General features: G+C 47.4%; 1 protein-coding gene across 2 annotated transcripts in view; it reads left to right on the plus strand.

Annotated features, from left to right (window-relative positions):
* Positions 1-11,387, plus strand: part of LOC128438701 (putative helicase mov-10-B.1) — a 12,233-nt gene extending 846 nt beyond the window's left edge. Inside the window, exons 2-23 of one of the 2 annotated variants that reach the window (XM_053421340.1) lie at positions 93-195; positions 321-502; positions 1,113-1,209; positions 1,284-1,425; positions 1,497-1,749; positions 1,975-2,082; positions 2,185-2,368; positions 2,498-2,640; positions 2,719-2,889; positions 3,271-3,383; positions 5,471-5,667; positions 5,745-5,842; positions 5,927-6,024; positions 6,226-6,324; positions 6,424-6,526; positions 6,601-6,718; positions 6,813-7,004; positions 7,203-7,274; positions 8,114-8,239; positions 8,339-8,427; positions 8,518-8,642; positions 8,743-11,387. In XM_053421340.1, the coding sequence (XP_053277315.1) occupies positions 93-195; positions 321-502; positions 1,113-1,209; positions 1,284-1,425; positions 1,497-1,749; positions 1,975-2,082; positions 2,185-2,368; positions 2,498-2,640; positions 2,719-2,889; positions 3,271-3,383; positions 5,471-5,667; positions 5,745-5,842; positions 5,927-6,024; positions 6,226-6,324; positions 6,424-6,526; positions 6,601-6,718; positions 6,813-7,004; positions 7,203-7,274; positions 8,114-8,239; positions 8,339-8,427; positions 8,518-8,642; positions 8,743-8,804 (2,875 nt within the window). In that variant the 3' untranslated portion in view covers positions 8,805-11,387. The other variant, XM_053421341.1, reaches the window with a different exon arrangement.
* The last annotated feature ends 2,058 nt before the right edge of the window (positions 11,388-13,445 follow it).

The following is a 13,445-nucleotide window of genomic DNA, read 5'->3' on the forward strand; positions in this document are numbered from 1 at the left end:
GTTTGTTCTTCATCTTCATCTTTATCAGTTTCACTCTCTGTTTGTTCTTCATCATCATCTTCATCATCAGTGTCACTGTCTGTTTGTCTCAGGATCCCAGGATCCAAAGACCCGAGCTTCGGTTCACTTCTTTACGGCCTGAAAACCCACGGGAAAATAACCGTGCGAAGAGGAACCATCCGATTCAACCCCAAGGTCTGTTCCTCCTCCTCATCGTCTTCATGTTCTTCTTCTTCTTCTTCTTCTTCTTCTTCTTCTTCTTCTTCTTCTTCTTCTTCTTCTTCTTCTCAATCTAAGACGTGAAGTGCTGCTGTGCTCAGGTTCGAGCTCTTTACGTGGACCAGTGGTCCACATCCAGGACTCAGCGGTCCCAGGCGGCCCAGGGCGGAGGGACCAGTCCCGGGACCCCTCCGACCTCCACCTCCCCAGATGGAGCAGAGACAGGAGTCCGAGCCCGGAGGCAGATGGCGTCTCGCCTGATGACCAAGCTGAAGACAGAGAGGTGACACCAGTGGCTCTGATGATCTTCATTCCCTAGAGACTCCACAGAAACCTGTGACATCATCAGGTTCACACAGCGACTCGTGAAGGTCCCAGGAGGTTGTTTGGTCTGAAGCGTGGGAGATGTGTGTTTGTTATTGTTATTGGAGCCGAGAGGAACCGAGAGGAGCCGAGCACATGTTCTCATGGACCAGTTTCTGTTCACACACATTCAGGGTCAGTCTGGAGGCGACTGCAGTACCAACGTGTGCCTGAAGGCTCGAGCCCCCAGCACGACTCAGTCTCAACACATTATTCAGTTTGTCATCACACACAACGTTCAGCTGGTTCCCTTCTTCAGGCCGGGCGTGGGCTTTAACTCTGATTCCCTGTGTTTGTATAATCGACCATATGTTTAATGCAACTCTCATCTCGACTGCTCGTGTCTGAAGAGGTTCTCTGAGCTGAGGGGGATTTGATCCAATACAAATCTGGATCAGTGAGTTTCAATAGGCTTCATAAGGAGGCTGCTGGTGGAACTGTTCCATATTGAATCATGTACAATGTGAAACTCAGTTCACGGCCGCCCTCTTGTCTTTAAGTGTCACGACCTTTGCCCTTTCTCTCCAAAGGTCGATGTTCATCTCTGACAAACATGGCGTCAGCATCACCTCCGAGCAGCAGTTCAACCAGGGGAAGCTCAGCTTGTGTATGGAAGGCACATACGAGGTACTGATCCTGACTCTGCTGATCCAGATCCAGCTGTTGTGGTTCAGTGACTCAGTTCTTCTCTGTGTAAACAGTACGAGGTCAAACTGAGTGTGAGGAACTCTGGAGCCGAGCCGGTGCTCTTCACCTACTACGCTCCGCTGCACTGGCTCAAGCACTTGGCCCTGACGGACGAGCACAAGGTGACCAGGAGGAACCCTCGGACCCTGGGACCAGGTAAACCATCACAGGGGGTCTGCTGGGAGCACTGGGAACACACAGCTGATCAGCGTCTGTTGTGTTCTCAGGTGAAAGCTACGACATCAGCGTTAGCTTCCGATGCAGCTGGGTCGGTTTCTATCCTGTGACTCTGGCCTTTGAGTTCAAACCCGACCTGGAGCCGACCTCCGCTGAGTTCTACATCGTGCGCTTCATCGAGGCCCGCTGCATCACGGCCCTGGGCGTGGAGCTGGCGCCCATCGCACCCTACAAGCCTCAGCCCCTCTGCACCTGGACCCCCGAGGTCCACTGCACCATCGTGGACGGGCAGCGGCCTGAGGGGTAAAGCTGTGTGTCTAAATCTGCAGTTAAACAGACGTCACGTGTTTGATTCCTTGTGTTGTCTACAGGTCTTTACCTGGTCTGGTTTACTGGATTGAATGGTTGCGTTGCTCAGTCAAAGTGGTTCCAGTTGTGTAGCTGTTTCCTTCTTGTGCGTCTCCGAGCTGGAGGTGAATCCCACTGAGGTCTGGAGTCTGAACCTCTGCTCTGTGTCTCTCTCACCAGGATGTCGGTGCTGCAGCTGAAAAATGAGGTTCCTTTAAAACAGTATTGTATTCCAGCGTATGTGAACCAACTGATCGAGTCCCTGAAGTCTGGTCAGCCGGGTCAAAGGTGAATTCAATATGGAGCTAAACCTTCAGTGTCTCCATCCCAGCAGCCTCTGCTCCTCAGTACAAACGCTGCCGTCCACTTGTTGTCCTCGTCTCTGATCAGACAGACGCTGCTGGAGACTCCTCTCAGCTGGGAGGTCTACACCCAGAAGTTCCAGCTGCTGCTGTTTCTGGAGGAGCGTCAGATGGAGTCGGACATCAAGAGATACAACATCCCCAACAACGAGAGAGCAGAGCACGCCGTCATGTCCAGAGACCCAGTCAACAAGAAGCTCCTCGTGCTGGACGTAAATATAAACATCCACTCAATCACCATCTATATATATATATACACCTGTAGCTGCTGATGAATATGTATATGAAGAGGATCAGTGACTGTATAGGATCAGAGGATATATATCCCCCCCCCCCCTCAGGTGCCGGGTGTGGCTGAGAACCGTCCCTCGGTTCTACGTGGAGACGTGCTGCTGGTTTGTCCCTCGGGGGAATCGGGGGTGAAGTATCGAGGCTACGTTCACAGTGTGGAGCTGAACAAAGTCAAACTGGGCTTCAGCTCCAAGTAGGACCTCCAACACCCACCACATGTCACTGAAGGTTCTCAGAGAAGAGGAGATTCTGAAGGTTTGCTTGTTTGCAGTTTGCTGAGTCGGTTCTTCGAGGGGATGAGGTTCAGGGTGGAGTTCACGTTGAACCGGACCGGCCTGCGGGTCCAGCACCGAGCAGCAGAGCTGGCAGCTGAGCACGGCCTGGAGGAGCTGCTGTTCCCTGCTGCTCCGGCCCAGAGGCAGCCCGAGCTGCCTGACCTCAGGTCAGTCCAGCTGCTGCATGTTGGGCTTGTTTCTTCCTCCCTCTGCACGAGTCACTGAGTCACAGGTCAGGTGATCACGGACTGATGTGTCACGATTCACAGTCAACGCCCAGGATCCCTGAGGGGACATGAGGGAAGGACAGCGCCCTCCACTGACAGCTGCAGTTACTGCAGTAGACTCTGACAAAGATTGTGTTTCACCAGCAGACACCGAGCTGCACTCGGTCACTTGTGTTGTTGTGTGGTTTCTACTTCAGCCACTGAAAGTTTCACTGGACTTTTCATTACAGCGGCTGAGACCCACGGGGACATGAGGTCCAAAACAGAAGTTCTCCTGTGAGATTCTGTGTTCATCGCTGTGTGTCGCTCTGTTGTTCACAGATTGTTTGACCGGAATCTGGAGAAGAACCCACAACAGCTTGGAGCTGTCCAGCACATCGTAGCTGGATCGTCCAAGCCGGCCCCCTACCTGGTGTTCGGTCCACCGGGGACAGGTGCAGCCAGTTCACTGTGGTTCTGTTTCAAGAACCGGTCATCATCAGGTGTATCTCACAAGAGAAGAGAAGTTAGATCTGTGATCAGGAAAGATTCTTCTAATGTGGCAACAATTTCTTAACTTTACCAGCTTCGATCATCCTCTCTTAGTCCCACAGGGGAACCAGCAGCTAAGAGGACAGACAGAGGACAGACAGAGGACAGACAGGGGACAGACAGGGGACAGACAGAGGACAGACAGAGGACAGACAGGGGACAGACAGAGGACAGACAGAGGGCAGACAGAGGACAGACAGGGGACAGACAGAGGACAGACAGGGGACAGACAGAGGACAGACAGAGGACAGACAGAGGACAGACAGAGGACAGACAGGGGACAGACAGGGGACAGACAGGGGACAGACAGAGGACAGACAGAGGACAGACAGAGGACAGACAGAGGACAGACAGAGGACAGACAGGGGACAGACAGGGGACAGACAGAGGACAGACAAAGGGCAGACAGAGGACAGACAGAGGACAGACAGGGGACAGACAGGGGACAGACAGAGGACAGACAAAGGGCAGACAGAGGACAGACAGAGGACAGACAGAGGGCAGACAGAGGGCAGACAGAGGACAGACAGAGGACAGACAGAGGGCAGACAGAGGACAGCCAGAGGACAGACAGAGGACAGACAGGGGACAGACAGGGGACAGACAGAGGACAGACAAAGGGCAGACAGAGGACAGACAGAGGACAGACAGGGGACAGACAGAGGACAGACAAAGGGCAGACAGAGGACAGACAGAGGACAGACAGAGGGCAGACAGAGGACAGACAGAGGACAGACAGAGGACAGCCAGAGGACAGACAGAGGACAGACAAACGGCAGACAGAGGACAGACAGAGGACAGACAGAGGACAGACAAAGGGCAGACAGAGGACAGACAGAGGACAGACAGAGGGCAGACAGAGGACAGACAGAGGACAGACAGAGGGCAGACAGAGGACAGACAGAGGACAGACAGAGGGCAGACAGAGGACAGACAGAGGACAGACAGAGGACAGACAAAGGGCAGACAGAGGACAGACAGAGGACAGACAGAGGGCAGACAGAGGACAGACAGAGGACAGACAGAGGACAGACAAAGGGCAGACAGAGGACAGCCAGAGGACAGACAGAGGACAGACAAAGGGCAGACAGAGGACAGACAGAGGACAGACAGAGGGCAGACAGAGGACAGACAGAGGACAGACAGAGGGCAGACAGAGGACAGACAGAGGACAGACAGAGGGCAGACAGAGGACAGACAGAGGACAGACAGAGGACAGACAGGGGACAGACAGGGGACAGACAGAGGACAGACAAAGGGCAGACAGAGGACAGACAGAGGACAGACAGAGGACAGACAGGGGACAGACAGGGGACAGACAGAGGACAGACAAAGGGCAGACAGAGGACAGACAGAGGACAGACAGGGGACAGACAGGGGACAGACAGAGGACAGACAGAGGGCAGACAGAGGGCAGACAGAGGACAGACAGAGGACAGACAGAGGACAGACAGAGGGCAGACAGAGGGCAGACAGAGGACAGACAGAGGACAGACAGAGGACAGACAGAGGACAGACAGAGGGCAGACAGAGGACAGACAGAGGGCAGACAGAGGGCAGACAGAGGACAGACAGAGGGCAGACAGAGGGCAGACAGAGGACAGACAGAGGACAGACAGAGGACAAACAGAGGACAGCCAGAGGACAGACAGAGGACAGACAGAGGGCAGACAGAGGGCAGACAGAGGACAGACAGGGGACAGACAGAGGACAGACAGAGGACAGACATCGAGTCAGAGCTGTGCCAGGACCCAACGTTAGGCCACAGAGATTCAAACCCTCAGTGTCAGAGCTGGTTCCTCATGAGAGAGGAAGGAGATTTAGATGAAGTGTGAAGTCAGAAGCACAGGACTCCACCTGGAACATGGATTCTTAGGTTCCCAGAGACTCAGAGGAATCAGAGGAGATTCCTGCTTCACTCAGGGACAGAGAGGAAGTTTCTAGAACCAGAAGTTGATCACACCTGACCTCTTCTGGTTTGTCTGTTCAGGTAAAACGGTGACTCTGGTGGAGGCCATCAAGCAGATCGAGAAGACTCAGGCCTCCTGCCACATCCTGGCCTGCGCTCCCTCCAACAGCGCTGCTGACCTGCTGTGCAAGAAGATCCTGGATCACGTGGATCATTTCAAAGTGTACCGCATGTACGCCAGCAGCCGGGACCCGAGATGTGTTCCTGAAGAGCTGCAGGTCAGTGACACATCCGTTCCTCCAGCAGATGATGGAGCCGTGTGTGAGGTGTGTGAACGGGTCTCTGGTTCTTTCAGACCTGCTCTAACCTGGTGGGCGACTGCTACGTCTTTCCTGCTAAAGAGGAGCTGATGGAGTTCAGGGTCCTGGTCACCACCCTGGTGACAGCTGGGAGGTAGGAGGAGCTCCCTGCACCACACTGTGTTCACTTCCTGTTTACGTTGTGTCAACACCCGACACGTGTGTGGTGTCTCCGCAGGCTGGTCACAGGAGGAATCCCCCCCGGTCACTTCACTCACGTGTTCGTGGACGAGGCGGGACACGCCGTGGAGACCGAGTGTTTGATCCCCTTGGCAGGTAACGACCCAGTGTGTGTGTCTGTGCCCACGTCACCGTGCTGCCTCAGGAGCAGCCGCTGGGCCCCGCCTGTTCCACAAGTGTGGAATCAAATCATAAAAACTGGATCAAACGAGAAGCATGTCATATGCCACTGTGACATCACTGTTAAGTATTTGTGTATAGTGTATATATAGTGTGTCTGTATGTGTGTTTCCAAAGGGCTGCTCCGTGCACACACGGGTCAGGTGGTTCTGGCTGGAGACCCCAAGCAGCTCGGACCCATCCTCAGATCCCCGTTGGCTCTGAAACATGGTTTGGGTGAGGACAGACACACACACACACACACATTGAATCCATGGTTGTGTGTTTCAGTGTGTGCTGTTGGATTGTGTAGTGACGAGCTTCCTCTGTCTGCAGGAGTTTCCCTGTTGCAGCGCATGATGACTCAGTTCTCTCTGTACCAGAAGGACGAGGGCGAGTGGGACCGCCGCTTTGTCACCAAGCTGTTGTGTAACTACAGGTGTGAACGACAACCGGCTGTGTGCGTTTGATTTGAGCAACTGAGTCTGAAGGTGTTTTCCTCCGGCTGCTCAGGTCCCACCCGTCCATCCTGGAGGTTCCCAACGAGCTCTTCTACGACTCGGAGCTGCTGTGCAGCGCAGACGAGGTCCTACGCAACTCCTACTGCAACTGGGAACACCTCCCTAAGAAGGTAACACACACACTGAGCGTCTGTTACCAACTGTGTTACAACACAACTGTGGTACAACACAACTGTGGTACAACACAACCTGATCTAAATTCAGGGTTTCCCGGTGATCTTCCACGGTGTCACTGGTGTTGACGAGCGCGAGGCCAGCAGCCCGTCGTTCTTCAACAGGGCCGAGGTGGAGCAGCTGGTGGAGTACGTGAAGAAGCTGCTGCAGAACCAAGGCAAGAAGGGCCTGGCCACCATCTCCCCTCGAGACATAGGCATCATCGCCCCCTACAGGAAGCAGGTGGGAAGTCCTCCAACAGCTTAGAACAACTCGCTCAAGAGGAAACGTGATTATGAACATGTTATTATGAACATGTGATTATGAAAATGTGATTATAAACATGTGATTATGAACATGTGATATAAACATGTTATTATAAACATGTTATTATGAACATGTGATTACTTGTATGTGTTTTTCCTTTTCTCGATGTTTCAGGTGCAGAAAATCCGTCAGGCTCTGAATAAAGTTGAGAAAAACTTTAAATTTATGAACATGGATAAACTGAAGGTAACAAGATATTTCACAATAAATCAAACTGACACACAAAACAAGAAGTGAGGGATGCTGGGAGCTGTAGTCTTCACTCAGAGTTGTGTTGACGCAGTGTGGGATGCTGGGAGCTGTAGTCTTCACTCAGAGTTGTGTTGACGCAGTGTGGGATGCTGGGAGGTGTAGTCTTCACTCAGAGTTGTGTTGACGCAGTGGGGGATGCTGGGAGCTGTAGTCTTCACTCAGAGTTGTGTTGACGCAGTGTGGGATGCTGGGAGCTGTAGTCTTCACTCAGAGTTGTGTTGACGCAGTGTGGGATGCTGGGAGGTGTAGTCTTCACTCAGAGTTGTGTTGACGCAGTGGGGGATGCTGGGAGGTGTAGTCTTCACTCAGAGTTGTGTTGACGCAGTGGGGGATGCTGGGAGGTGTAGTCTTCACTCAGAGTTGTGTTGACGCAGTGTGGGATGCTGGGAGCTGTAGTCTTCACTCAGAGTTGTGTTGACGCAGTGTGGGATGCTGGGAGGTGTAGTCTTCACTCAGAGTTGTGTTGACGCAGTGGGGGATGCTGGGAGGTGTAGTCTTCACTCAGAGTTGTGTTGACGCAGTGTGGGATGCTGGGAGCTGTAGTCTTCACTCAGAGTTGTGTTGACGCAGTGTGGGATGCTGGGAGCTGTAGTCTTCACTCAGAGTTGTGTAGACACAGTGGGGGATGCTGGGAGCTGTAGTCTTCACTCAGAGTTGTGTTGACGCAGTGTGGGATGCTGGGAGGTGTAGTCTTCACTCAGAGTTGTGTTGACACAGTGGGGGATGCTGGGAGCTGTAGTCTTCGAGTCCTGAGCTTTGCCTCCATGTGTCAGGTGGGCTCGGTGGAGGAGTTCCAGGGGCAGGAGAGGAGGGTCATCTTGGTGTCCACAGTTCGCAGCAGCTCCAGTTACACAGACTTCGACAAACAGTTCAACTTGGGCTTCGTCAAGAATGAGAAGGTAACAAACACATGCACTGTTCTCCGTGCACAGTGCACGTGCACATGCACAGTGCACGTGCACGGAGAACACGATCCTCATCACGTTTCTCTTCTCCAGAGATTCAACGTGGCCATAACTCGAGCCAAAGCCCTGCTGATCGTGTTGGGAAACCCCAGAGTGCTGAACACAGATCCCACCTGGGCTCAGTGAGTGTCACATGGTCTCTCCAGACACACACTCACACACACACACACACACACACACACAGAATGATGATGTAATGGTTTCGCCTGCAGCTTCATCAAGTTCTGCAGCGACAGCGGAGGATACGACGGCGTCGCTCTCTCCGGCGTCCTCGCAGAGGAAGAGGAGGAAGTAGTGTCGAGACTCGCTGCTCTCTACATCCGAATGGAGGGCCAAGGTGACACACACACACACACACACACACACAGACACACACACACACACGTTACTCTGACCAGAGACCAGAGGTGTTCAAAGTGTCCATGTGTCCTCGTCAGAGGAGACGGAGGAGAGTGTGGTCCAGCAGCACCTGGACCCCGAGTGGAGGAGCGACCTGTGATCATCATCACGTGACGGCTTTGATCTTCTTCTTCAGGTTCATCAAAGCATTTTCTACGTTTGTACTTAAACTCAACAGAAACGACTCAGCAGCAACTTTGAAAGAATCTAGAAATTTTATTGTCACAACAAGTTGATAATAATTTGTGTCTTTGATCTCATTCAAACGGAGAAAAGACAAGTGATGAATTCACTCACAAATAAATAATATCAAACAATACGAAACATACAAATAATATCTGAGCCCTTAAAGCTTCAGTGTGTAAGATTCAGGTGAACACACAGAAGTTTGATAAAATACATGCAAAGGAAAAATAATACCCAATTTAATACATTTAAAATGAAAATATATACGTGACTAATTATTTAAAATTAAACCTGAAGTCACGTTTCGAGTTCTATAATCGTGGTAATTAGTAATAAATATGAAAAATAAGTAATGAGCCACTTCAGGATCTGAACTCGTTCAGAGTTTCTACAACTGACTTGATGAAATCTGCCTCGTCATCGTTCTTTGAACTTTTCTCCGTCTTCTCTGCTGTTTCATAGTTTCTATTGATTCAGTGAAACATCTGTTCTGCAGCATCACATCTGGATTTTGAATAATATGTGAATCATTATTTGTTCTGGAAACAGCTGATTTGACTTATTTTAACCGAATGAAAATGTTCCTGTTCTCTTCTTAAAATGGTTCTGATGATTTTTGGTTTGCTGATTTTAATAATAACTGGAAAAGAATGTGAAGGAATCACTGGTGCGTTGTTTGTTTTTGACTCATGAGGCTTTAATCAGAGTTTATATCAACTATCACGCCCCCTGCTGGTCACTGCTGGTTGAGGCACCACAGGAGGTCTGAACTGAAATCGATTTCAATCAGAATCAGAATCAGAAAGTATTTATTGCCAAGTAGGTTTATACCTACCAGGAGTTAGCTCTGGTTATTGGTGCATACAATGAACATAGAAACATAAAAACACAATAAATACAACACACAGAAGAAAAGCAATAAAAAAAAAAACTGTATATATTTACTCACTATTTACTTCTTATTTACTCACTTTTTCTAATATTTATACAAAGTAACATTTATTTAGACATAAACATATCTAAATAAAAATATATAAAAGATAAAAGATGTAAAAAGTGAAGTAAAAGGTGAAATGGAAAATGCAAAACATTGAACAGAGTCAAATTGCAATATGCAATGTAGTGCAGTATAATATAATATAATATAATGTGTTAATTTAACACATCCTTGAGGTGTGGGGGCGGAATGAAAGTCAGAGTCAGGGGGGGGGTCCCGGGCCTTGTTGATGAGGCCGGCTGCAGCCGGGAAGAAGCTGGTCTTGTGGAGGTTCTGGTTCTGATGGACCGCAGCCTCCTGCCCGAGGGGAGAACCTCAAAGAGTTTGTGACCCGGGTGGGAGGGATTCATGATTTATTATTTGTTAGAAAAAAAAAGAACGAATGAAGACAGAACAGATCCAGATTAATTTCAATCGTAAGTTCACTCAGCACATGAGAGAAAACCATTAAATCCATATTTAACAGATATGACAAATGACAGACAAGGTTTTGCCAGAGAAAAGTTTGATTTGACACGTAAATATTTATCAAAACTTTTCATGATTGAAACTATTTACAACTTCCATTGCGTTTATCAAATGTGTGATTTAGATCATATGGATCGAACATCACGAACCAGTTGTGTAGCTGTTCTTGGTTGTGAGATATGGGGGGGTCTCAGGTGTGTGTGTGTGTGGGGGGGGCTTTCACACACTAGTACTCTGAATGATACTGGGTGGGGGGGGGGGGGTAATTGTCACTGGGTATTTCTCACACTGGTTGTTCTCAACTAAAACTTCAAATATTTTATCAAATATCAAATATAAGTAGATCAGACCTCTAATTCATATCCCTCTGCAGTTCCACTGCTGCTCCACATGAGGGCGATAACACACAGAGCAACACAAACTGTTCATCAGGAACAAATCAATCAGCATTTGAAAAAACCGTCATGTAAATTTGAATCTAAACAATCGTGTATATAATTATATCATAATAATGTAGAATCTAAAAAATGTGGAACTTAAAGTTGTTGATACTTTATTCAAAATGTTACGATAAGTGTTCTGGAAACTAAAAGACACGAAGAAGAATCCACACTTTAATCTACGAAAATATATATTTTTCGTATTTCATTATTATATTTATTTATTCATTTATTTCACATATTTATTACATTTATGCTTTATTATAAAAATGATTAATGTATAAAAGAAACGTAAAAATAAAATACAGAAATAAATAAGTTTGGGGAAAAGGTGAAAAAAGCACATGGAAAATTATACATGAATAGATTTGACCATAAAAGAGAAAAAAGGTAAAATTAAATGGTAAAAGTAGATAAATTTTGTGATCGAGATAAATAAAAATTGAAATATGATGTATATATATGTATATACATTCATGTGTTAAATATTAACAATGTCTATTTTAATATTTTCTTTCATGTGATTAATTTCTATTATCTTTATTTTGACTCTGGTCAGTTTCATCATAATAAACTTCTATTTTCTAATAAGTTGCTGGTTTGACGAGATGTTTTCAGTGGAACTGGTTTCAGTGTCCGAGCCATAGTGTGTGTGTGTGTGTGTGTGTGTGTGTGTGTGTGTGTGTGTGTGTGTGTGTGTGTGTGTGTGTGTGTGTGTGTGTGTGTGTGTGTGTGTGTGTGTGTGTGTGTGTGTGTGTGTGTGTGTGTGTGTGTGTGTGTGTGTGTGTGTGTGTGTGTGTGTGTGTGTGTGTGTGCGCTTGTTGGGGGCGTGTGTGTGTTTGTGTGTGCATGTGTGTGTGTGTGGGCATCATATCACGCCCCAGAGGGTTGAAATGTCAAACGTTGTCACCCGACTGTGTAAGTGTGACACAGACACACACACACACACTTTTCCTCTCTTGTAAATGTGTCCTGAAATTCATGACATCATTGTAACAGCAGATCACTTTCTGCTTCTACACACACAGCGTTCCTCCAGGTCCACAGGATATAGATATAGATATAGATATAGATATGTGTGTGTTTAACCCTGTGTTTCTCCATTTGTTTTTTATGTCACTGAAAAGTTGAAACATCAGAACTTTACAACACTTACAAATGTAACTAAATACATTAACTTGATTATTTGAAGTACTTGTAGCCGACTTGTACTTCTACTCTATTCATCATCTTTAGGAAAATTTGGATTTTTTGCACATGAAACATATGAAAAGATCTTAAATAATTATTATAATATTGTTGTCGAAACATACACTTTTCTCCGATCTGAGGCTTTACAGCTTTTATCTTTCTTAGTTAATTAAATGTTGTTAAATGTTTGAATTTTTTTTTTTAAATGAGTTCAAACTCGTCAGCCAATGAAAAACCTGCGTCTATAAATAAGTGGATTGTCTCTCTCCATCCTCTGTTCGTCCTCGTCTCTCAGCCGCTGTGTCCCAGTGGTCCAGTCTAATCCCAGTACAGACTGGGAGAGAGAGAGAGAGATGGACGAGAGAGCAACAGACAGATCAGAGAGGGGGGGGGGGGGGTACATAAACCGAGTTCATTTGTAACGCACACACTCGCACACAGTGGCACACACACACACACACACACACACACACACCCTGGGAGGCTGACGGACGCTCGGCTGAAGGTCTGAACAAAGGTTTGTTTTCTCTTTTGTGTATAAATTATAGTTTTGTTTATCATCAAACCTCTTTTTAACGTTTCTCTATTTGAATGTTTATTCCGATGCAGACGTCTTTTAAACTGTTGGTTTGAAGTTGAATTCATTTTCTAACGTCAGGTCGACTGAGTTTGAAACTTAAAACTGTGAAAAGTGTAAAGTTGTAATTCAGAAGGTGAATTAAAAATAATATCAGTAAGATTCAGTTCAGCTCAAGAAATATTGTGGATATTCGTTATAAACATATATAAACAAAATGCTGAAATGTCACCATGACTGAAATTCGAGTTATAAATTCTGACGCATGTTTCACAAGATAAGGAAATGTGACCTTTATGTTAAAAAACAAATAAAATGTTTACTTAAACCAAGACACAGTGTTTTTATGCTAATTACAGCTAAAGGTACTTTTGAGTTTAGTTTTTAGTTTAACGAGCCACAGTTAGCGGCTAATGGCTAACCTCAGTAGCTTTTCTTTTGTTCTGACTCGAGTTTATTTCTTTTGTCGATAAACTGCTTAATTTTAATTAATGTCTCATTGATTTCTGGAGAAAATGTTCTGTGAGTAACATTTACAAAAACCTTTGTCATCAACGACACCGGTGGCCGTTCTGAGAACTGCAGGCAGCGTCCACTCCAACGCTCACGAGTCGTTTCAGACGTGAGCTCCGGAAGATGTTTGCACCAGAGTTTGTGTTGTTAAGAAAATCAGGTGACCTCTGAAGCAGAGGTAACAGGTCACTTCCTGTGTGTGTCTGCCCCCCCGACTGCTCCACCTCTCACCTGCACCATGAGGAGGATCTGATGCTGAACCTGTTTGTGAGGAAACCTGCTGCTGAGTTGTTCAGCTGTGAAACACAAACTCTGGAGACGTTTCTCCTAAGTCACGTTAGTCTGTTCATGTCGGTTGTGTAGCTGCTT

Source organism: Pleuronectes platessa, chromosome 4 (assembly GCF_947347685.1).
Source record: "Pleuronectes platessa chromosome 4, fPlePla1.1, whole genome shotgun sequence".
Classification (NCBI taxonomy): Eukaryota; Metazoa; Chordata; class Actinopteri; order Pleuronectiformes; family Pleuronectidae; genus Pleuronectes; species Pleuronectes platessa.